We start from the raw sequence: 24,914 nt of genomic DNA, 5'->3' as shown, positions 1-24,914 counted from the left end.
AATTTTGAATAGGGCGCCTTGATCGTGTGCCAGATAGGTGATGTGTAGGTTAGGGGTGGGGTATTTTTGTTTATTTCTTTTCTTTGGTTCGTCCAGCTCTCCCCTTTCTCCCTTAAATTTGTTTATCATTTACATTATTACCGTGACAAAAATAAAAACACAGTTTGTACGGTATTTGGAATTTGTCTCCTTTTTTGTCTCCTTTGACTCCATTCCTCTTTTGCTGGCATTTGTGGGTCTGAGCAGAGGGTTATCAGGTTCCCCTCCCTTTTTGGGGGCTGGAATGTAACACCCTCTTTCCCTAAGAGATCAAATGAAATTCACCCAAAAATCTATATAATTCAATGTGAATGACTTACCTACAGTATAACACATTTGATATCATTTGAAATGTCTCAGTGCGACTGGTCTCATTCCCAAAGAAGTAAAATAAAGGTAATAAGGTTTTTAGGCGTTTAGAGCTATCCAGACAAACGGTCTCCTGCTCTCAAAAGGTGTAACCTCTGAATGCAAATTTCCATTGTTCGCACGTTTCCATGTGAATTAAGTTTATGTCTATATAAAGTACATGTATTTCTAAATGTTGGGTTTAACCTACTTCTTTTACTCATTTGATGTTTTGTATTGATTATCTTTGAACCGATTATGCAATTGGCATGATACATTTACCTGACATAATAAATTGTAAACATCTGATTTCATTCTAATCGACATTATTTTCAGTCAAAAGAATAGTCAAATATTCGCTCACATTTAATGATGCACAGATATCACTAAAAACCTTTTCATTTTTGGAGTCAGATGAAATAACGAGAAAATTATGAGATATACATACAGTACATATGAGAAAATGTATTTCATTTAATCAAAAATAATACTTTGCCACGAGAAAACACACAGAGACCTTCCTCGCTGACCGGATGCCTCCTGTAGCCTAAGACTGGTTGCCAATATTTCGAGCCCGTTCTCATCCTTTTGACGCCATTTTGTCGAAATGCTACGCACATGGCACCCTTTAGCGTCAATATAACACGCACTGTTAACTTATGGGTAGGTTTAGGTCTGGGGTAGGGTCTGTGTCTCATATTGACGCTAAAAGATGCCATGTGCGTAGTATTTCGACGAAATGTCATATGGCGTCACCTATATGACGCCAAAAGATGAGAATGTGTTGGTATTTCACATAATAATGACTTATCAAAATCTTACCAAACTTTTGAACAGTAATGTGTACAGACACAGATTCACTGAAACATGAGATGTGAATAAATGCAGGGCAATTAAAAGTCATTGGCAAAGAAAGTAATCATTTTTTAAAACTAGAACTAGTTTATTGTCATCATTGTTATTGACTTTCAACATTGTTTCACAATGAACCCTAAACCAATACAAACCACTAAAAACGGTCTAGTATTCTTTCTTTATATAAATATACATGTACACATACCAATATATGCATATGTACATACACAACATTGACCGTCTGTGGTCAGAGTGGGTTGCAGACATCAAATTTGGAGAAGACAAACTGATAAAAACAGTGTTGGACCTGAATTATAGAGCGTGACTTACATGGTGAAAACTGAACATCTCACACCTGCTTAGCTCAAAATGAAGTCTTGAGATGGCTGGATGGTGAAACGGTTGGTCATAGGCAACACAAAAGCCATTGCTTGCTGGAGTTTGTCCCCAGGCACTGTTTTCCTGCTGAGCTCCAGAATTAAAGTTTGTATGGTGGATTACAGAGATACACATTTGAACAGTCTGTGCTAACCTTGCAAGTGCATTACATTTCCATAATCATATGCAGCTCTGAGCGGGGTTTAATAGCTATACACAAATACAGTTTGCGCTGAGACATCAATGCATAACTTCCCTTAATGAAACACACAAGTCTTTTACACAGAACTTTACAAAGCAGATTCAAATAATGGAAGGATACATTCACTGTTTTGTGGAAGACAGTGAGTATCACAGTTCGAAAGAACAAAAAAAATTCAACAAAATGACAAGGGCGTCCAATGATTCGCAGCAGTGACAGAAATAGCACCACATGGTAGTAAAGAGATTTTCAGTGCTTCAGTCATGAACACAGTTTTACAGAAGTGACGGTCATCTTCACATTCACCGTATTATTACCAAAACTGAATGTACAGCCTATATAACAGCTGTAAATTAGCTGAGATGTGTTAGGAACCTAAAAGAGGGTCAATTTAGACTCGTTTGTTGTCAATTTAAACACAAGAAATGCACAAACTGTTAGTGCCATTCATTTAACATATTGTGCTTGCTAACTAGCCTTAATCTAATCTGTGAAATATTAGTTTTTATCAATGTGAATTTTACATCAGTACAAATAATTCTCTGGAAACAGCAAATGATTTATACTTTACCACTTTACAATAACAAATATTAATATTCCAGGTCATTTAATATCTATGGATTCCATCCGTGTCATGCCGTCAATTAAACGCCAAGACAGTCATAAACTTACTAAGGAAGCCTAGAAGTCAAGTGGGAGGCACAGCAAACAAACATTGAAAATATGGAATCATCACACTGTCAAAAGCATAACCATAACTTGGATTAGCATGAGACTATTATCATGTGCAAAGTCATAAGTAACTACAAAGCAGGTGAAATAACGTCAGTTCTATCAGAAAAATAAAAAAGAACTCAACAAACAGTAATAAATAATTCATGCTAAAAAAACATTCTAGTTTTAAACCCCACTTTTCTGCTTCCATTGTAAGAGTATCACAGTAAACACATTTCACATTCATTTTTATGAACGGTACAGTACAGTACTACAAGATTTTAATAACAGTTATACACATCATAGCGTCACATCAGAAATCTAATCTAGAGACTAGAGGCCTCGTGCTTTAGTACCGTAAGTGAAGTGATTTAGATAGCATTCAGACCTTTGTGATCAAGGTATGTTGCATCAAATAAAAGTTTAAAGCCTCTGTGTGTGTAAAACTGTGAAAGCAAGCGTATAAATTCCTCTCAGTTGGGCTGCTCTGGGTCCCCTCACTCAAAGCAAAAAGCGCACTCCTATGTAATCCTTGTCCTGAAAGGGGCTTAACAGACTGAAACTGGTACATATTATCCCATACAAAACGCTGTTTGTTTTACAGATTCAAAGTTTGAACGTCTTTCTGCTGCTGTGAATAGGTCGGGGTTGCCATAGTGCTGGCCGGAGCTGAAGCTGCTACATGCTAATGCCTCATCCATGAGTCTCCCTGGGGAAATCTGGGACACGGCACTAATGCTGACACAAACATGTCTTTCTTTACAGACATGTGACCGTGTGTGTGTGTGTATATAACATGTGCGAAGTAGGTTCTAGAGGCGAGAGGCCATTTTGGTAACACGTCCTTTGTTCTTTCAGGGAATTGAGCCAGAAACTATACTAAATATTGAATGGAAACAAAGCGAGACCAATCACTATGGGCAGACCAGAAAAGTCTGTGGCTATAATGCTTTATCACAATAACAGACTTTTCGGCATGATGATTATCATCATCACAGGTTCCATGCAGGCGCGAGAGCTCAGATTACCCCTTTATTTAAAATGCAGACAAGGACTAAATACCCCCTTGAAAAGGCTGAGAGGAGGAGGAGATCAAGATGAGTTTCATGTCATCAGTCTGAGGTAGACTTGATAAACTGAAAAGAGCACCAGTCCGTTTGTGGTCTAAAATCCACCCTAATTCAACCAATGACTACCACACTGGCATCTAATAAATATTATAACATGAAGCCTGATGATGTTCATTACTGTTTTGAAAATACTCAACTGTACTGATCTGCACACGATAGGTTTACAAACATCACAAGACCAAATCCATCAGGAAACAAGTAACAGAGGTGCACCTAATGCAGTTGGCTTTTGGAAATGTATCATTGCTTGAATCGCATTACACAACAGATGGAAACATGTTGTCTTTTTACAGGAATGTCAAGAGCACCAAAACTGTACAAAAAGATATTTCAGAGACTTTCATTATTAGGAACAATGTTCTACAGCACAGTTCAGATACTTTTCCATTAATTCTATTCAACACAGTCAATAAATTGAGCACTTTTCTGTATATAGACAACACAAAAGCATCTACAGTCTCCAATGACAACACTACAGCGCATTTGGTACAATAAATATACAGCACATAGTCTGAGTCTTTTATACACTGTAATATACTGTGCAATTCTGTTTCGGAACCAGTATTTGAGGCAATATACCTTATATGAATGGGATTTTTTGATTATCTAGGCTTTATCCATTTCGTTAAAAAAAATTGTTAACAGAATTTGTGGGCGTTATGAAAATATGCAATTTTGACTCTTATCTACACACACACTGATAATGATTCTTATTAAAATCAGAACAAAGATGATGGTGGCAAAACCGATGGACGAGTCATTTAAACTAGCCAAATAAAGCAAACATGAGTATTCGATACAGACAAACATAACATGAAAAAATATCACTTTACATTCACGAAATCAAAGAGCATGAAAAGCTAATGCAACGCACTGATCTGATAAAGGGCCCAATGGAGATGTTCTCCATTGATGTTTAAATGTATGCTTGCATGTATGTGTACTATAAAAAAATACAATCTCCCCATCAGAATAGGAGCAACCTGAGAGCATGACTGCTGTGTCGAGGTAGGTTATATATACATCTATATATATATATATATATATATATATATATATATATATATATATATATATATATATATGTATATATTTATATGCACCACAGCACTGTTGGATACCAGAGGAGTAAGAACATCTTGCTGGTACTTTCCTCCCCGCTAAAAGAAACAGCTGGTCTTGGATTGGGTGGCTGAGCACACAGTGAAAAGAAATTCAATAGCTGGTCAGACATATGAAGAGATGACCAGTGGTAGCTCAAGCATCCTCTACTCATCATTCTTAGCATTCTAATGCCAAGAGATGTTAGGAGTGCGAGTTATGTGCATACATCCGATGCACTTTGTGCTCCCTGATCTGTGACATGAGGGGCTTGGGATATTAAAATAAGAAAGAAAGATGGAACCACATAGGACCCATGAGAATCTCCAGTGGCTTTGGCTCCTAATGGAATGTTCACTTCCTGGAGAATTCTGGAATGCCCAGTTCTTCCACAGTTTGGCGTTCATTTCATACCATACAGCAGAGAATCTGAACAGCCTCCACAGTATCCATGGGTGCTCGAAGGGAGCGGAGCTGAGCTAAGTCCTGTAGTTACAACCCAGGCAAAGATTCAATTTTCAATTTCAATTCTTCATGAAATATCACAACACGTGATATATGTATCTAAACCACATCACCACAAAAAACAGCGTATGTGCTTAATTCCGTAAAGAACGCGTTACATACATGTTCAACCCCCACATTTCATTGTCACATGACACGCAAAACACATGAAGTCAAGCTCTTCAATAATTTTATGTGTATATCCAGCTTTGCGTACGGTGGTCACTCTTCTTCCAGCGGTTCAACTGAGAGCAGTATTTTTATCCTGAAGACATTAGTAACAGTGCAGTTTATCTTAAAGTCTTTCCAATTTACGGCGTCGACTACGATTAAAATAAAAAATACTCTGATCAGGAAACATAGAACAAAAAAAATCTACACGAATACAAGGACACTGTCGAAACATCTTTACACGCAGAATTCATAGAACAATGTCATCTGTCACCTGGCATGAGGTACTGACATATCAAAACACAGCAATTAATCAACATGGTGAAGCCAGGATCGTACGAACAGAGGATGTGCTGCAATATCAGAAAACAACCACAACGACAATAACAACTTTGTTATTTTGAGGTAGAACAATGACTTCAACATTTGGAAGTGCTATATGTTGGATTTTTTTTTTCTTGTTTTGCTTCAGCGAGCAGGAGAGCGGCAGTCCTTGAAATCTGAGGTAGAGAAGCAACTCTTTCTCTTTTGACTGAATGCATGATGTGTATAAAAACAGACTTTTGTAGACTTCCTACAAGACATTCATTCCAGCTGAGGTAGGTTTTTTGTTGTAAATTCTAAGGTTCACGTAGCCGAGTCTAAAGTCTTTATGAAGGTTGAAACCAAACAAAAAAATATTGATATCAGTGAAAAAAAAAATCCTGAGAATAATTTGAAATCCCTGGAAGAAGGTATTGGTCTCCACTGGATGGGCTTGTGAAATCATTGGTAGGTTAAGAGAAGGCAGCACATCGAAAAACAGAACTAATATGCGGTAGAAGGAAAAATACTTAGCCGAATAATGTCACTTATAGATACCGGTGACTGGAGAATGTATGCTGCCAGTTGTAACTGTGTATTTGTTCACCTACCAATGAGAAATAATAGCTGTCCATCACAGAACCTCACCCACTATGAGGCCAGAGGGACCCCCGGCATTACAGTGATTCCCACAAAGGGAACTTAACTTAAGTATAATATATTCTTTGCGAGATAAAAACAGAACTGAAAAATATGAATACTTCAGTTGACCTGAGTTGGACAGGAGTCTGAGAAGAGGATATCCTTGGCTTTCATTTCTTCATCAGTCTTCATCCTGTTGGCCCTCTGCTGGATGCCGCCGGAACTGCACCTCACACTCCTCCATCAGACTGAAGTCATCAAGGGGGAGTGAGGAAATCTGAGTTTCATTCAATGGACAGGAGACCAAAGAGCTCTCAATCTGAAAAAATAAATACATTCAAACAAAATGAGGTGAAAACATGATAAACATAACCAAACATGGTAATACTATAGTACTTTACTTTTCAGTGAGGTCAAGGGTATAATATAATTAATAATATAACAATAATAAATATAATTAAGTCAAATGGTTCAATTAATAGGTTTTGCTTTGATCTGTTCCAAAATGCACATCTTTCCATCCCACTCTTCCATCTCATGCACTGATAAAGTTGTTCTCTGAAATGAACCATAACTATGCAACCCGCATGTCTATAAATGTATGCATTGTTCCCCAAGGCTCACTGTGTGGGTGGTGTCAGGTGGACTGGAGAAGTGGGATGGTTCTGAGAAGAGTCTCTCCATCTCATTGGAGTCGGTGCAGCTCTTTGCAGAGTGGGTTCCTCCATTCCCATCTTGGCTGAACCTGTGGGGGCCGTTAAGGGCCAAAGCCCCCTGTGAGGAGGAGGACTCTAACACGACACCTGCTGGGTTCCGGCCCGCTTGCCGGGTGGCATGCATGGTTTTACACATCTTCAACCTGCAAAGACAGAACGATTCAACCCTGCATCCAAAGAAACATGTTGACTTGAAAAAGAAATTGATTTAAAATAAAACGCCAACTGCAACTGCATTCACTATAAAACGACACATTGATTTCCTCACCTGCCCCTGTAGCTGAACATGAGGAAAAGGACACAGAAAACGATGCATGTGACTCCGATGTGGATGCCGATGATGATGCCTGTGGTGGAGCTTTTATTCTGTTCGTCTTTTACACAGTCGCAAGGGGTATTTAGCACTGCAGGAAGACAATGCACACATACACACAGTCAATGTGAGTGAGTTAGTACTATGCTTGAATGTGTGGGAGTGAACAAGTGTGTTGCATCAGGCACCTGATTTCTCCACTGCCTCCTTGAGCGACACAAAGCGCAGGGTGGCATTGCCTTCTCCATGCTGGTTAAAAGCCAGGATCTTAACTTCATACACAAAAGAGGGATCTGACCAGAGAGAGAGAGAGTGAGAAAAAAAAAAAGATTTAATGATTTCTTTTAATTAAAAATGACTTGTGCTTGGTATAATACTACGACAGACGAATAATGATGATAATAATAACACAACCATGACTGACATGTTATGTTATGCTTTTATTTAAATAAATGAATGCATTAGTTGAGCTTCGCTGACATGTTATATTTTTAGTTATAAGCATTTAATTGTGTTTGACAGTAAAGTAAACCACTGGCTTTTAACAGGCTAAATGAACTGAAGATTATTTCTTTGTTTGTTTTACATATTATTTACAAAGAAATTCCGGTAACGCTTCCTTTTACAGTCCAGTTCCCCATGTAAATACTATGTACTTATTTTAGTAACTACAATTACTGGGTAATAACTAGTACTAACCCTGAACCTACACCTGTTCCATGTACTTACCTTATATTAGCCAGTACTTTCTAGGTAAGTACACTGTAACTACACTGTAAGTACTGTACTGTAAAAGGAAGCGGTACCGAAATTCCTTCTGCTCATATTTCATGACTCACCCAGCTGAGTGATGTTGTACTGGGTCACATTACGTGGGAAGGTGAGGGGTCCTGTGAAGAGGGGGACGGGGACCTTACGGTAGTAGAGATTGAATCCTTCCTGCTGGCCCATCTTTGTGGAGGGCTCCCACGTGGCCTGAACCACAGTCGAATTAATCACTCTCACGAACAAGGCTGGTGGTGCAGGGACTGTAGGAATTGCAAACACAGGAATGTATTTTCACAGAAAATACAACAGGTGGGAACTTTACCCTGAACAACCTGAATCAAAAACGCCTCTGAGGGAAACGCTTTATTGTTTTTTTTTCTTCCCACCACAGTTGACTACTGCCAGCACAATTAACAACTCAAAATAACTGGGAATTATGTATCCAACCTAATTATATACAACTTCGTGTATGATTGTTTAAATATGTTTTTATACCTTCTCCCAGAGTGCTCTCCACAGCCGTCTCAGAGGCTTTACTGGCTCCGCGGGACGTGTAAGCCTTCACATAGAAGCTGTAGCTGGTGGAAGGCTCCAGATCTCCGATTACCTGCTGCAGGGTCATTTTACTCACAGCCTCCTGGTACTCCATTTCCACTGGGTCTGAATGTAAAGTGTGAAGGTTGAACGGAGGAAAAAGAGAGACCGTTATTAAACACTGAAAAAATGGTATGAGAGAGAAAAACAAATGAAGAAAAATGGAGCAAGAGAGTGAAATCATTGACGTGAGAGTGAGGATTAACCCTGACAATTGCCCACCTCTTAATGTTGGCAGCTCTCTTAGTCACTTTTATGGCTGCAGTAAATGTTATATTTCTCTATTATTTATTCATGCCAAATTGCTGTAAGTGATCATATATATTATATATGGCTCGTAATCCAAAACACATCCCACAGCGCTGTAAGGCAGTGTAGCTGCAGCGGATGAAAGGTTCAATAGACAAATCTGAGCAGTGGCTAATAGTCATGGTAACATCACAGTGAAGAGAGAGAGAGAGTGAGAGAAAAAGAGAAAGCTCAGGGCATTTAAGTGCACATCAGCGTGGGTCTCAGATCAGCTGTTTAGCTGTATTTGCTCCAGCACAGAAAACATCAACTAGCAACTTTAAAGATTCCCGGGAGAGAGGGATTGATATATGCATACACACACACATCATGCTGAGCTTTTTAAAAAAAGAGCTGTCTCTCATTCTTTACCATCAAATACTTTTATGTGCGTTTTAGAATTTTGGTTTCAGTCAGACTAAAACGGTAATTTGTCTTTTTAAAAAGTCACATAAATGCTTTAGTCTGACTGTGAACTGCTACCATAAGCTGATGGCAATAGGATAAAAGCAGCGATTTCCTATCGACTTTAAATCTCACTGATTTCCACAATGAAGGAGCCTAGAGTGAAGATTGAATAAAATATGTGTTTCATAACGTTTGTTGAAATATACATTTATACTTTAAATTAGAGGTCGACCGATTTATCGGTTTTGCAGATTCATCGGCCACGTTAACCGATTTCTATCTCTTATCGGCAATAATCCACACTGATTGTTTCTTCCGGTTGCATCCAATGTGTGAGCGGCTGAAAAGGCTCCGCTGTTATTACATTTACATTAAAGACATATCAAGCTTTCTATAGTTACATTTTATATAGAGTAAAGTGTACACTGAGTTTCAGTTTATTTTTGTGATGCACTCCAGTTCAACATTTTCTAAAAATACAATTATAAATGTGTTAATTATAATATTATTGAATGCACAATAGTAACTAACATAAAAAATGTTTTCACAAATACTAATACACGCAGTAAAATATTTTACAATGTTAGTTCATGAAAGCTAATGCATTAACTAAAGATAACAAAAGGGAACTTATTGTGAAGTGTTACTTCTGAAATTTACATGCCATGTTTTTAAGTTATAGCTAAACACACACACACATAGTACTAATATAGTATATTAATATGTATATATTTCATTTAAAAGTTCAATACATTTTCATGCATTAGCCAATACTGTTTATTTTTGTAATCAAGTTCAGGACTAAAAAAAAAAAAACGTTTAATCAATCAGTTATCGACAAGTGCTGTCCAACTTAGTTATTGGTATCGGCCCGAATCCAATTTCGGTCGACCTCTACTTTAAATAAAATACCGATTTACTGGGGAGCATTTTACATTCAATGTTGACCTGAGTAAATTAGATTTGATTTGATTTTGCGTGCTTGTGAGTGTGTGTTTAGGTTCATAAGCAGTTTTCCTACCAGCAGTCTTGCGTATATGGAGCACATATCCAATTATGTCCTGAGTGTTTTGGGTGGGCTCTTTCCAAGACACCTGAATGGAAGTTGGAGAAAGGGTGTCTGCACGTAGACCCGTGGGCACACCCGGCAACCCATCAGCCCACAGGACGGTCAGACGAGCACTGGCCTGTGTTGAGCCAGCACTGTTCTCTGCAATGCACTGATATATGGCCTCATCCTCCTGGGTTACTCCATAGATGGTCAGAGTACTAGCAGAAGAGGAGAGAGAGAGATTTCTTAAAAATAATCCCCTTTCTTTGGTGGAAGAGTTATCGCAGGTCTCCTACAACTAAGAGGTAGAGAATCTTCAGCTATGCTCTCATTGAGAAAACCCAAGAAATCCTCACCCATCACCTTCCAAAAGGCTTTGTAAAACTCAACTGGAAGACCATCAATACCAGGCACTTTTGGCACATTGCATTCCATTGCATTCACAAAAAGCCCTCTCTAGCACTGCCTCTTGTAGCTTTGGTAGACCCACATAAAAGCTAGTAGACATTTCTTCATCTTCCTCATATTTACTCCCATATAGAAGTAAATATAGGTTCCTGTAGAACCTCACAGCCCATTGTCTTATTTCAGACAGCATTGTCAACTCTTACCCATTTTGCCTGAGCATAGTGAGTGAACATATCGACTCTGGGCATTTTTTCTTTCTAATTTAAAAATCCATTTGCGTGAGATTTTGATAATGCAACCTGAACAAAGCTCCCTTTGCCTAGCAGGTCCACAATGTATAACTTTGGACTTAAGGGCATCAATACCACTCTGCTCTCCAGTGACCTCTATTAAAGGTGGGGTATTTGATTTTCTTTTTTGACTATTTTTTCAAAATCACTTGAAATCCTATTCCTAAGCCACTTACAGCCACTGAGTTAGAAGCACTGAAATGAAAATTAAAGCCACAATATGTATTTTTTCTGCATTAAAAATAGCACAAATAATTGTATCTATGTTATATATTTCTGTTAGATATGTACTTACATTATCCCGACAGTTTCCACCAAATTTCAAATACGGAGAAATTTATAGTTTAATTCGGAGACACGGGACGTTTCTTTATTTCCGTTTCGTCGCCCGTCTATGGCGTCATATAACCTTTGACTCCTCTACTTTCTCTAACTTCCTTGCGGAACCCGGCGAAACCGCCAAACACAAAGGGGAACACTGGACTACCGCCAATAAAGCAAAGAAAATGACGAAGAAAAAAAAAGTAGTACGTATTTTTATGTGTGTAAATCACGTGCCCGCTCACGAGCGCTCACTCTTAACAGACACACTGTCCCCGGTGCTGCTCCTCGCGCATAAAGCGCTCCCCGTTCACAGTAACCGTGTCGTCTCATTCAAATCAGCCAACTGTTGCTGTTAGCGAGCCTCGCACATTGAATACTCATATGAGTCAGGCTGCGAATGTACGTGCCCGCTTCAGCTCTCTCATGCTTACTAAATAAACACCTCACCTCCGGCGCCGCGCACTCACTACATTCCCTTTAGCCTTTAGCACATAGTGGATGAATAACGCAAACCCAGTCAAACGTTAGACTGCAGTATCTTATGTGCTTTATAATCCGGTGCGCTCTATATATGAAAAATGTTCTAAAATAGGTCATTCATTGAAGTAGCGTAATATTAATATTTATATTCGTCTGTATAATAGTTATGGACCACGATTACGCTTTGCCTGCACGTTGTGCTGCTACAGCCAGCTCATAAGCTAAAGCTCAAACGTACCTGAAAAATATGACGCGAGAAGGGTTTGGGACAGGAGAAGCATGACACAGGTAAACATTGGGGTTGCATTTAAAGCTTCTTGACAAGCTAAATCTACAGAGAGATGCCGTATATCCGTATATTTTGTGAAACGATGATGTCATGAGCTGAGCTGGTTGTCATTGACAGCGACAACAACTCCCGTGAGCCCACGCTCTTTCCCGACGTCATCAAAGTACGTCTTTTGTTATTATTTTAAACGAGTGACCCCTGGTGGCCAAAAATCGCATACTGTACGTTTAAGCAATTTAATCATCTGTGGAAAGACTCGAAGAACTCCAGCCAATCATTTCCAAGACCACCTAGAATCATTGGACAGAAAATGTGTCAATCAAATGGTCATAGCATACCCCCTCCCCCCACGCACGTGTCCCCTTCGTGTGCATACTCAAAGCTTGTGACCCTGTCACAGCAAGTGCAAGTCGCTCCGGTAAAGAGAGAGAGAGAGAGAGAGAGAGAGAGAGGGAGAGAGTAAGAGTACAATATTGTGCAATATCATTATCAATATCAATATCATTTTAATATCAGCTATAACATGAAAATAATAATTGGCTTATCTGTATATAAATTGCTTATATCTGTGCTTCCCTATTAGTCCTAAATAAAAGGTCTCACTCAAGTACACTGACACGTCTAACCTTTTTCCAGTATAAATGATGTAACTAAATAAAGCAAAAAACAAACAATATGCACCCACCAACTCTGGGTGCTCATTAACATGAAGCAAACCCAACCATCTGTCAAACTCCTCCCTTCCGAATCATCCTCTTCACTTTCTATTCTTTCTCACTAGTCCTTATTTTTGTGCTCTCACTCTTTCAGTGTTTTTAACACCTCCTCCTTTGTGCTCCCCTTCATTGCTGGGGGATACAGGAATGGTGCATGGGGGGTGCATTATTAGTGCTGAATATATAATCAGGAGTTGTTTTCTCCCTTAATCCCGAGGCCCTGGGGGGGGGGGGGGGTATATTTTTTACCACTTAAAGGGCAAGGATATGAAAATGAGAGCTTGAACAAATGGCAGGGGTGTTTTTTGGCCTAACTTAGAAGAACTCGATGTTGCAACAGAAATGATTGACTCTCTCTTTTCCAGTACTTTGTCTAAAGTGTTGTACTTTGTCCAAATGCTCCATTGTGCTTAATGAAGATTAAAGAAAATAGTCTAACGTCCTGGTACGACGAGCACACTCAGGCCCTGAAGAGAGCAGCCAGAAAAATGGAGCATAGCTGGAATAAAACAAAATTAGAAGTTTTCCACATTTCGTGGAGAAAGAGCACGATTGCATACAGAAAGGCCTTAAAAACTGTTCGAAACAGAAGCTAAATTAGCAAAAAATAAAACCTCAATGTTTTCAAACTAAACAGGAGGAATGACTTTATGAACTTCTTTATTTACAAGATTGATTATATTAGAGAGAAAATTATAACTATGCAACCATCTACTACAGTATCAGACAGTGCGGTGCAGTCTCCCTGAGGAAAAATTCCATTCATTCATTGCTATAGGAGAGGAATAATTGTCTAAACTCATTAAATCATTTAAATTGACAACATAGTCCTCATACCCACTAAGCTATTGAAAGAGGTCATAGATCCTCTTCTTAATACCATTAATTCATCTTTGTCAAAAAAGCTGACTTTTGAAAAAGGCGAGCATTTGTGCTTATAAAACTTAAACTTTGTTATTTTTAAAAAAAAAAACGAGCGATCGTTTCGCTTGATAATACCCTTATTTATCGTCTGGAATCGTTTAAAGCCATTTGAACAATTTTGCAGTTTGCACTGAAACTGTCTTTTGGACCTCGAACCGTTTGGTTCCCACTGAAGTCCATTATATGGAGAAAAATCCTGGAACGTTTTCATCAAAAACCTTAATTTCTTTTCGACTGAAGAAAGAAAGACACGGACATCTTGGATGACATGGGGGTGAGTAAATTATCAGCAAAAGTTATTTGAAAAGTGAACTACTCCTTTAATACCCTAGAATACTGTCTAACAATTGATGGCAGCTCTGTCAAGTCCTCGTCGTCGGTTGGGAACCTGGGTGTGCTCTTTGATAGCAGTCTTTCATTTGAAAGTCACGTTAGCATCTGTAAAACCGCATTCTTCCATCTTAAAAATATATTTAAATTACAACATAAGCTTTTAATGAAAAAGTTAGTTCAAATGAAAACAGTTAGTTCATGCGTCCATGACCTCAAGGATAGATTATTGTAATGCTCAACTGGGTGGTTGAGCATTACAATAATCTATCCTTGAGCTCCCAATGCTCCCTACATGCTTAATAAACATAAAATCCTTGTGACAGCATCTCCCTGGCCAATTCCTCAGAGTAGGGACCCTTTCTCAGAGACGGGGCACCCTCGTCACGATCTTTGGAACCTCCACGCGTGGCTCCTGGGCAGGACAAGGGAGGTTTGAGCCTCCATGTGCTTGGTTCCCCACTGGTGACCCCCACATGTGTATTTCCACTGTAAGCCTTTCCGAACATGTGTCTTTCTCTTGGCAAGCCACTTTGCCACAGGTTGAAACATGGACACCCCATTGTTTCACCATATGAAGCTGCTCTGAGTCATATGTGTATTCATTTCTTTGCCATTGGCTCGTTTTGTTATACTCGAAGTTGATAGGCTTTCTAAACGAAACCTTGGTTCTCCAAGGTTTTTTTCTCCATTCTGTCACCTGATGGAGTTTTAGTCTCTTGCCCCTGTTCCCTTGGCTTTTGGCTTGCTTAGTTGGGGACATTTATTTATTCAACAATATTATTGATCTGCCTTACTTCATGTGGATGATGACAATTTTCATGTAGAAACAAACTTGTATTATTTTCATATTATCACTCTGAAGCTGCTTTGATACAATCTGTAGTTAAAAAAAAAACACTATTAATACGTACTAGTAATAGTAATACGATTTTATTTTCATGACAATAGGAACCCTGGTTCTTCAAAGATAAAAAAAGTCATTGAGGGGTCAATTTGAGATCATGTTTACCAAATTGCCTTAATTTAGAAATAAATGACTGATCTTCATCATTCTCTGAACCCCTTCAAGGATTCCATTTTTCAAACTTTAGTTAGTCTGTAATGTTGCTGTTAGAGCATAAATAATACCTGTACAATTATAAAGCTCAAAGTTCAATGCCTAGCGAGATATTTTATTTAACAAAAGTCCCCTTTCAAAGCCTACAGGGAACGTCCGGTTTGGACTACATCCATCTACTTCCTTTTTTAATGACGTAATTAGAACAGTTTTTTGACTAATCTCCGCCCACAGGTTCTAATCGATTCCATTCATCAATGTTCTTTGGGTCTGATTCAGGCTCAAATTGATATGGTAATATATTTGACATTTTTATAACAACAATCAGCGCATGCATCTCCAATTTTTGATAAGAGGCGTGACCTTTCGGGGCAACATGCGATAAGCTGCTGTCAAATCACAACACAGGAACCGCTGGCACAATCCCAACTCATTTCTGAAGAAGGGGCTTTTTAGAACAAGGAAGTCATCAGGCCGTTTTTTTAGACAGTGAAAACAGCGGTATACTGATAAGTAAATTGTTACAGAAAAATGTTACAGTATGAATTACTGACTGTGAAAACATTAACTATTGTAGCATTTATGCCTTCTTTATTCGTCACTTTAGTCACACAGAAATAAATTACCGTTCACCATGTATTTTTTTTACTATGTGCAAACAATGCAAGAACAATCATGTGCCCTATTAAAATATATTCTTATCGAATTTCTAGGTTACAGAAAGTAAACTAACAAACCTTGTTTTTAGCGCCTTCTCTACTCAATAGCTGCTTACGGTATTCATCAAATAGTCTGTTTAACCTCTCACTATAAATGTTCTACTGTCTATATTATAAAATACACAACCAAGCAAAGAAAAAATGCTTGTAATTAAGACTGTAACATTGACTTGCCTGTCGAAGAGAAAGCAGGACTTCAGCGTCTCTTTTGAAATCTTTCTGCTTCATTAGCTATCCTGACATTTACTCTTGTTTTTTGTACTCTGCGATCAAGTTTCCTTTTTCGTTAAATTTTGGGACTTTGACAATGAGGATTTCTTCTCCTGTGGCTCGGTATATTTATGATCCACCATAGAAAATAAAATTGCAATTCAGCTTTTTAAAACAAACACCTCTCACTGCTCTGCTCGTCCGGTCTTCTGACGATTCATGCTACCCATCGAGATTTGCTACCTACCGGTTATGCGCATGTGCGAGTTTTTTTTTTTACAAAAGGTACATTTCCCTGTTATAATGTGTAATTTACCTTTAAAAAATGCTTAATACCATATGAATATTTGAACCGTCAGCCAGCTGAAAAAGAATAACTGAAAGTTTCAGTTACTATGAGGAAAGGTGTACTTTGACAAGTCAAAGATGAATATTTTATGATAAATTTTACTTTTCACACCGTTTAAAAAATAAAAACAGTAGTCTACAGTATACAGTAGCTACTCATAACTCAGAATTGTATTATAATTGTATTTCATACGACTTTAATCTGCATTCTGTGATCAATTCGCGCTACGGTAGCATTTTTCGACAAGGCAGCAAAAATCGACAGAACACCGGTTCTGCTGCTTTAGTCACGTGATGCTGGCTCTGAACGAAACAGCGTTGTGGAAACGCATTTGCCTAGTACTTTTTTGATCCTCTCTGCTATTATAGTTTTTCAAGATGGCGGAATGACATGGAAGCCTCCATGGACTTACCCATCCCATGTACTGTATATAAAGATAATAAATTCTTCATTTACGAGGATAAGTCAGATAATACAGAGGTATTTGTACACCACTGAGGACATATTTATAAATAAAAATGTTGACTTTAGATAACAAATTACATCAAAAGTTACACACAGTCCCTTTAAAGAGTCAAGCGTAACTTTTGCAACTAGAGAAGGAATGCAGCCAGTAATATTAAAATTGATATTTAAATCTAACATTAATTGTTACGCACACTAAATTGCACATTAAATATTAAAATTCTATACCATTTAGAAACAAATATAAAAGTTGTTTAGAATACTGATGTTTGAAGAGGAACAGCACCCATTGTCCTGGGACCACCTGCACCCTCTCTATCTGTCTATACATCCTGGCCTCTTCCAGAATTGACAGAGAGCATCCTGAGACAGGAGGGCTGCTATTCAGAACACTGAGAGCATGTTTGCACAGTCGTCACAGAGCACTGCCTCTTGAATGGGGTGGTCACCCTTATTCAATCCTCTAAAAGTGAGAGAGAGAGAGAGGGGGAAAGATGAGAAGAGGGTGGGAAATGGGGAGAGTTGGAAGGGGTGCTTAGCTGTCTCTCCACTCAGTGAAAGCCAGGTGGAAATGACTGATTGCAGGAAAGGTTAGAAGTCAAGGCCAGAGCTCGCTCCATTTTGCATGGGTTAGAGAGAGAGTAATGACAGAGAAGAACGTAATGGAGTTTAAAAATTGACAAAAAGAGGGAAAAGGGAAGAAAGGAGCACTCTTTTCTATGCTGCTCTGTAGCAAATCATGGTGAAATTGTCCACATGGTTTTCTCAAATAAGCCTTAAAACGATTTCTTAAAAAAAAAGTCTCTGCATGGTCATTTTGTAAAAAAAAAAAAAATAACTTGAAAGACAGCAGAGATGGAACAGTAAAGTAGATACAGTTTCAGGCCCGATTAAAGGTCTTATTTTAGGCCCAATGTCATAAGAGTAGGGTTGGGTATCGAGAATCGAGTATCGATTGGAATCGGGACTAACTTTTCGTTTTTCCCGGAATCGTTCAAAAGTTAAAATTTCGATTCCTAGTTTCGATATTCACAGTCTACCGAGCGGAAGAAGAAACCGCTGAACAACACCAACAAAGAAGCGTCTACCGGAAGTGTTGCCATAACCGCGCGTGTCGAACATGAGTACCTTACGTCGGCGATCCAAAGTGTGGCTTCACTTTTCTAAAAATAACGAAATCTCGGCAAATAACGAAATCTCTGCAAAATGCTAAATTTGTGACAAAAGGAGTATTTGTGACAGGAGTATTTCCTTCAGAAAGACTGTTGGTTAGCAAGGTTAGTTAAACTTTTTTGACCCTGCCTCTTAAAAGAATCGGAATCGAGAATCGTTAGGAACCGGAATCGAAACAAGGAATCGGAATCGGAATCAGAATCGTTCAAATTTAAACGATACCCAACCCTACATAAGAGTATGTACCATGGCTCTTTTGGTTCACACGGTCACTTTTGCATTTTAGCAATGAAAAAAACATGATGGATGGTAAAAGGCTCTCAATAAAAGGAGCCCTTCTTTGAAGAGTTACCAAACTACAAGATTAAAAATGATCAAACTCAGCAACAGTGCACACATTCACACATGCATATATGGGCAGTATGTAAAATGCAGACATAATATATAACCACCTTCAAAGTCCTTCTAAGAGCCGTCCGGTGCACTGTAATTTGACTGCGGGTCACTGTGGCATTTTGATTACTGCTGTAATAGTGTTTTATGTTTATGGAGCAGGCAGTGACCCCACCCTCTGCTCCTGCAGCTACTGAACCGCATGAACTCCGCTCTGACTGCAGCACTCAAACACATGTCTGCAAATGCCTGCACGGATACAGAGAGGACACGCACGTTCACTAGTGTTTGACTGATTCAGTATTCAATAACGCCATAGTAAATCACTGGTCAAAAATCAATAAAACGATCTTAAACACTATATGAAATTTAATTGCAATTTTTTTATTGTCATTTTCTTTAACGTCCTGTGTCTTCAATGTTAAAATGCCCATCTTTTTCCTTTTTAAAGGTGCCTTGTGTGTCTGCCAGAAAATCAATACTCCACATTCCATACCAGATGGGGGCAACTAGAGACTCTTGTATACCTCCAGAGAGGGAGTTGGTCTACTCTAGAGTAACAAATGAGAAAAGGTATAGTCTCTATGCTCCGCCCCTATCTTCACAACGACCCTAGAGCCATAGCCGAAGCTGAGCCAACTCCTAAAAGAGGACATTTTGACTCCAGAGGAACGTTGGTTGATGTCAAGTGATTTTTAAATATGACATCTTAAAGCTACCCCCCTTCACCTTTATTGGCTATTGATGCTGATGGCAAGTCATTTAAAAGTGTTTTTGACAACCTTTCCCTGGCCAATGAGTGAACAAATAAACTCAATGTCAGGTAAATAGAATAGACATTTACAATATGTCTGTACAATATGTCATTTACAATTTGTCTCTATTAAGAACTTAGCTGTTTACAGACATTTATGAATAATCTTTAAGATGTTTATGATGGGTAATGTTTGTAAATTAAATGTGTATGAGATATTTCAACAATTAGTTTTTCCCTTTTGCAGAACGCTTTTCATGGAGATGAGAGCCAATATAAATATGCAGATAATATAAAATAATAATAATTATAATTCAGGTATATCAATTACCAATAAATATTTATTTATTAAAAAAAATATATAAAAATCTGTCAAAGTACTTCACCACAACCTCAAAAGCCTGTACACAAGCTGCGGGCGACAAACGCTCGGGCGTGTTGCTCCCGCTCACCATGTGCACTCCTTCTGCGCTGCCTCCGCTCTGGTAACGTGTGTGGTGTGAAACCGGCATTACACCACAGCAACCACCAGAACACCCTATACTCGGAAAACATTAGCAACCACATACTGTAGCAACTCTCTGCCCACAACTCCACTTTATTAGTCAATTAGCTAATGGTGGGAGACTGAGATTCCAACTGATCCATTCCTGCATACTCTCTACGTCTACCTGCTTGATGCCTGTCTCAGCCTTCTTGTCTTTCCCAATTTATTTCTTTTAGCAATGAAATGTCTCTCTCCATCTTTGCTGTTATAAATTTTAACCGCAATGAAATTGATTTTCTCTCACACCATAAACATGCTCTTTAACCACAACAAAAATCCCAGGCAATAAAACTTTTATAGCGATAGACAAGGAATCACATTTCATTTCCATTTCCAAAGACATGATCGTAAACAAAACAGCAGAGAAAAAAAAAAGAAAGAATAGCACATGAGATAAATAGAAAACCGAGTGTCTTTTATAGCAGACACGGCCTGTTCTAGATCAGAAGAATGCAGGACCATGTATCATATCATGACCTCGACTTGTGCCGTCCTAACGTGGTTGTCATAACACCATCTAGAGAGGACAACCGGCAACATGAGAATGTCCTTCAATGACACAAACAGTGAGCGCCTTCACTAATGCCTTCTGTAAGGTGACTCCAAATGTAATAAATGACAAGGTTTAAGTTCAAGTAGGCCTGCTAACATTACTAAAACTGAAATAAAAATAACGCTAAATAAAATAAACATGAAAATGAAACAGCCTAAAAATATGAAACATTTAATATTAATAAATAACATGATAGTATATAAATAATATTCAAATAACACTGGTCTCATAGTTCAAATTTGCAGGTAGGACGGGTGGTACATGTCCCCACCACTATTTGAAACATCTCGCTGCAATGTTTCGATGTACCCGAAAGAAAAAAAAAACATGTCCAGCTGATTAGCAATTAGGGTTGGGTATCGAGAATCGAGTATCGATTGGAACCGAGATTAACTTTTCGTTTTTCCCGGAATCGTTCAAAAGTTAAAATTTCGATTCCTAGTTTCGATATTCACAGTCTGCCGAGCGGAAGAAGAAACCGCTGAACAACACCGAAGAAGCGTCTACCGGAAGTGTTGGCATAACCACGCGAGTCGAACATGAGTACCTTACGTCGGAGATCCAAAGTGTGGCTTCACTTTTCTAAAAATAACGAAATCTCGGCAAAATGCAAAATTTGTGACAAAAGGAGTATTTTTACAGAAGGAGTATTTCCTTCAGAATGGATTTTTTCCTTCAGAAAGGCCGTTGGTTAGCAAGGTTAGCTAAACTTTTTTGACCCTGCCCCTTAAAAGAATCGGAATCGAGAATCGTTAGGAACCGGAATCGAAACAAGGAATCGCAATCGGAATCAGAATCGTTCAAATTCAAACGATACCCAACCCTATTAGCAATTCATTTGTTGGTGTTAAATAAGAGGTGATCTGGCACAGGAATGTGTTGTTTTTGAAATCATGCTGAGTGCTCGAAGGCAACACTGTTCTCTTGGCGCTTGTGCAGTCTCCACACAGACAATCGCGTTTCTACGTGCGCAATCTATTGCTAACCTTTGTGGAGACTCACTATTTGTCCTGGTAAAATCACGAAACAAAATGCACATCCCTGCTCTTGATATACAATCACTGATGAAAATCTTTGGTTTTAATGAGGATACAAAAAATAAACAGGCGGATTAGAACCCAGAACCTCTGGCCCGCTTAACAACAATTCTACCACCAGTCCATTAGGACACACAAATGAATGCAGATCTATGTAAATACTCTTGTAGATATATGGATGAAACTATCACATTAAACATAAGTTCAACTCAATGCAAAACTGAAATTTCTGGAAATGGTAATTACCATTTCCAGAAATTTCAGTTTTACATTGATGCACACAATGCACACAAAAATAATATTAATATTATGTTTGTGTGCATTTGTTATTACTGGACGTTTTCAGCTCACCTGTTGTTGTTCCTGAGTTTGATATGGCCATCGGGCTCTAAGATTTGTCCATTTTTCAGCCAGGTGAGCTGGGGGACTGGCTCACCCCGGGCCAGACAAGTGAAAATGGCGGTGGTGCCCACCGGGCGAGCAATGGACTGAGGCGGCTGCACAAACTCTGCTGGGGCTATAGACCGATAGAGAGGAAGAAAAATGAGAGACAATGAGAAGTCAGTTATTGCCAATACAAAACACAAGTTTATTAAATAAAAAAGGATTGACGCTTTCTGAAACCACAGTTTCTGTTGGACATTTTCACTAAGTGATTTAAAAATTAGCCCAGTTGGCTCCTTTGCACTAATGTTCCAAATTTTACCCAGTTCCTTTAACATATGTAACGTATATGTACATGTATAACGTAATCTACATTTGAAGATGAAAACCACAGTGCACACAATGCAGAGAGAGAGAGGGAGGGAGAGTGTTTACGTGGATTTGGCTTCATCACATTTGTAATGAATATATTGTGACAGTAGTGGGTGGTAACAGGAATGAACTTAGAGAAAGCGTCAGATTAACTCGATTAGAGAAGGGCAAAAACAGATTTCACAGGGCCAGAAGAGGAAATTTACAATCCATAAATGACACAGTGTGAAAATTAAAATAGATTAAGTGCTGCAGAACAGATGTGCGTGTGTGTGTGGGGGGTATGTGGGAATATGTGAGAAGGGATATTTGGACCACAAACATCTTTTAGCAGAGGCTTCTGCTGCCCCCAACCTCACCAGATACCCCCCCCCCCCCCTCCTCCTCACTCGCTCACCGCATGCTAATACTGCCAACCGACACACACCGCAGCTAATCCAATAGTCATTTACTGCTTAATTAGGACACATTTAATCTGGGAAAATTTGAAATTGCTGACTGATTAGCCACCATTCGCTCATTTGTATCTGTTTTAATTACCATAACACCATTCATACCCGTTCAGGGTGCAATGGCTTTAATTATTAAAGTCCTTTAATCGCAAGTGTTGATTCTGCTCTCAGTCTCTCTCCTGTATTTTCAGTGTTACCAGCTTCTCTCATATAAATAAATGATGAGAGAGGTTGCTAACTGCTTTCAGAGGTCCATCCAGTGCATCTCACAGCCCCTCAAATTAGTGCTCTCTTTTTTCTTTTCTTATCCCTCAGTGCACAATACAGAGAGAGAGAGAGAGAGAGAGAGAGAGAGAGAGAGAGAGAGAGAGAGAGAGAGAGAGAGAGAGAGAGAGAGAGAGAGTGGGGGATGGGTTGAGGACTGAGTATTGATGTATCACTGTGATATATTATCAGAGACACCTCTTCCTTCTTGTCTTATCTCTGTTTCTCTCACTTATTTCTCTCTTGGGATTTTCTAAACTCAATTTTGTGACATATCTGAAGGTTTCCAAAACAAATCACCTAGCAACCATATCTTAAAATCCCTGGTAGTAGCACCACATTTGACACACACCAAGTCAAAACCCATATCTATAGGAAAAAAAAACATTTATTCATTCACTTTTATCGCCCATGATACCACAACTGTTGATTAACATTAATGAGACCGAAAATCACATTTCATCAGTTCAGACTCTTGACATCGAGAATTCGCTATGAATATTCACAAAGTTGGAATGCTGCACTTTAAAACGATGCCAAAACCTGTGCTGAGGGGAACTGCCAGCAGAGGAAAAACAGCAATTTTCATGGACAAGGAGACAGACTCCTCTTTTAGACAAATAAAGATACTTTTAGATGTTTCATTGCTATTTGGAGCATTGGGGTCACTAGATGAGGGCCTAATGAAATCATTTTTTGTGAAAACCTCAAATTCAACAAAAATGTACATTTTCACTTGTATTGCCTGTAGCTTGTAATTTTGCAAGTGAACGTTTTTTTTAAGAAAAGCCTCACCTTGCACAACAAGATGTCCCTGAGCAGTTCTGCGCACACGGGTTCCTGGTTTGTTGGCCGCACAGACGTAAATACCAGAATGTTGAACTCTGACATCAGAGATCATCAGGTTTCCTGTTCCCAGTACTTGGATACCCTCAACTCCTATTGGGCGACCATCTGAAACAGAGATGAAGGCACAGAGTTGACAAAGACAAGGGAAAGAAGTCATAAAGTTCATTTCAAAGAGAATTAAAGAGATCAGTAGAGGGAATAAAAAGTGGCATTGGAGAGAATATAGAATCACGATTATCCCAGCCATCATTTCTTGCCCCAAAGGAAGTAAAAATAAATTTAACAGGACAACAGAAGCATGTGATGAGCCTCCGGATTTAACAGTACTGGTTAAATATGACTAATTATAGAGTACAAAGCCCTATCCCTCGCTCTGCCCTGGGGCAAAGAATATATTTAATAGACAGGAAAAATCTGAGAAAAAGAGATAGAGAAACAAAAAACCCATACAACTCTTGTAGGCTGTAAAATGAGTACACAGAAAAAACAAGGTTCCAACGGGCACATGAGATAACCTATGAATGCCAGTGATGCAGGATGTCCCATGGACAGGACATCTCCTATAAAGTACATGTGTAGAACTCACACACTTTCTATATGAGCAATAAATCTCATGAGCTACTGTACACTGTAGCAGTCTGGACCATCTCGCTCACTAGAGATATAATTGAACCCTCAGTGAGGAAAAGTCTTAATAAAAATCAACAGTCCCTCTAAATAGTGTACATCTTCCATTCATTTCACTAGTTTTGTTAATGTGCCTGTCAAAATGACATGGTGTTAGATACTGCGGCAGGGTGCAGTTCATAACACCAGATTTAACTGACTGGCATCAGTTGTGAGGTGCACACACACATTTCCACTTATCATTCAGCAGCTGTTTGAAGCTTCTCAATCCAGTTCCACACAGTTAATGGTAACACACATCTGTCTTTAGAGATACAGGCTTTGAGTATTGGGTTGATTAGCATGCTTACCGAAATATCACAGAGACAGACATACAAGGAAGTAGTTGGCGAATAAGTCAGGATGTCCCCATTCTTAAAG

At 38.8% G+C, this 24,914-nt stretch overlaps 1 protein-coding gene across 1 annotated transcript in view; it reads right to left on the bottom strand.

The window, feature by feature from the left end:
* Positions 1 to 1,306: 1,306 nt before the first annotated feature.
* igdcc3 (immunoglobulin superfamily, DCC subclass, member 3) overlaps positions 1,307 to 24,914 on the bottom strand; it is a 79,397-nt gene continuing 55,789 nt past the window's right edge. Inside the window, exons 6-14 of the mRNA XM_039666875.2 lie at positions 23,814 to 23,972; positions 21,898 to 22,063; positions 10,496 to 10,743; positions 8,680 to 8,844; positions 8,256 to 8,444; positions 7,605 to 7,709; positions 7,372 to 7,507; positions 7,012 to 7,246; positions 1,307 to 6,706 (exon numbers count right to left, since the gene is read on the bottom strand). Of these exons, the coding sequence (XP_039522809.1) occupies positions 6,569 to 6,706; positions 7,012 to 7,246; positions 7,372 to 7,507; positions 7,605 to 7,709; positions 8,256 to 8,444; positions 8,680 to 8,844; positions 10,496 to 10,743; positions 21,898 to 22,063; positions 23,814 to 23,972 (1,541 nt within the window). The 3' untranslated portion in view covers positions 1,307 to 6,568. The remainder of the gene's footprint in view (positions 6,707 to 7,011; positions 7,247 to 7,371; positions 7,508 to 7,604; positions 7,710 to 8,255; positions 8,445 to 8,679; positions 8,845 to 10,495; positions 10,744 to 21,897; positions 22,064 to 23,813; positions 23,973 to 24,914) is intronic.

Source organism: Pimephales promelas, chromosome 1 (genome assembly GCF_988280905.1).
Source record: "Pimephales promelas chromosome 1, fPimPro1.hap1.1, whole genome shotgun sequence".
NCBI classification, from domain to species: Eukaryota; Metazoa; Chordata; class Actinopteri; order Cypriniformes; family Leuciscidae; genus Pimephales; species Pimephales promelas.
Note: the sequence above shows the minus strand (reverse complement) of the source record. Positions and strands in the feature narration are given on the sequence as shown.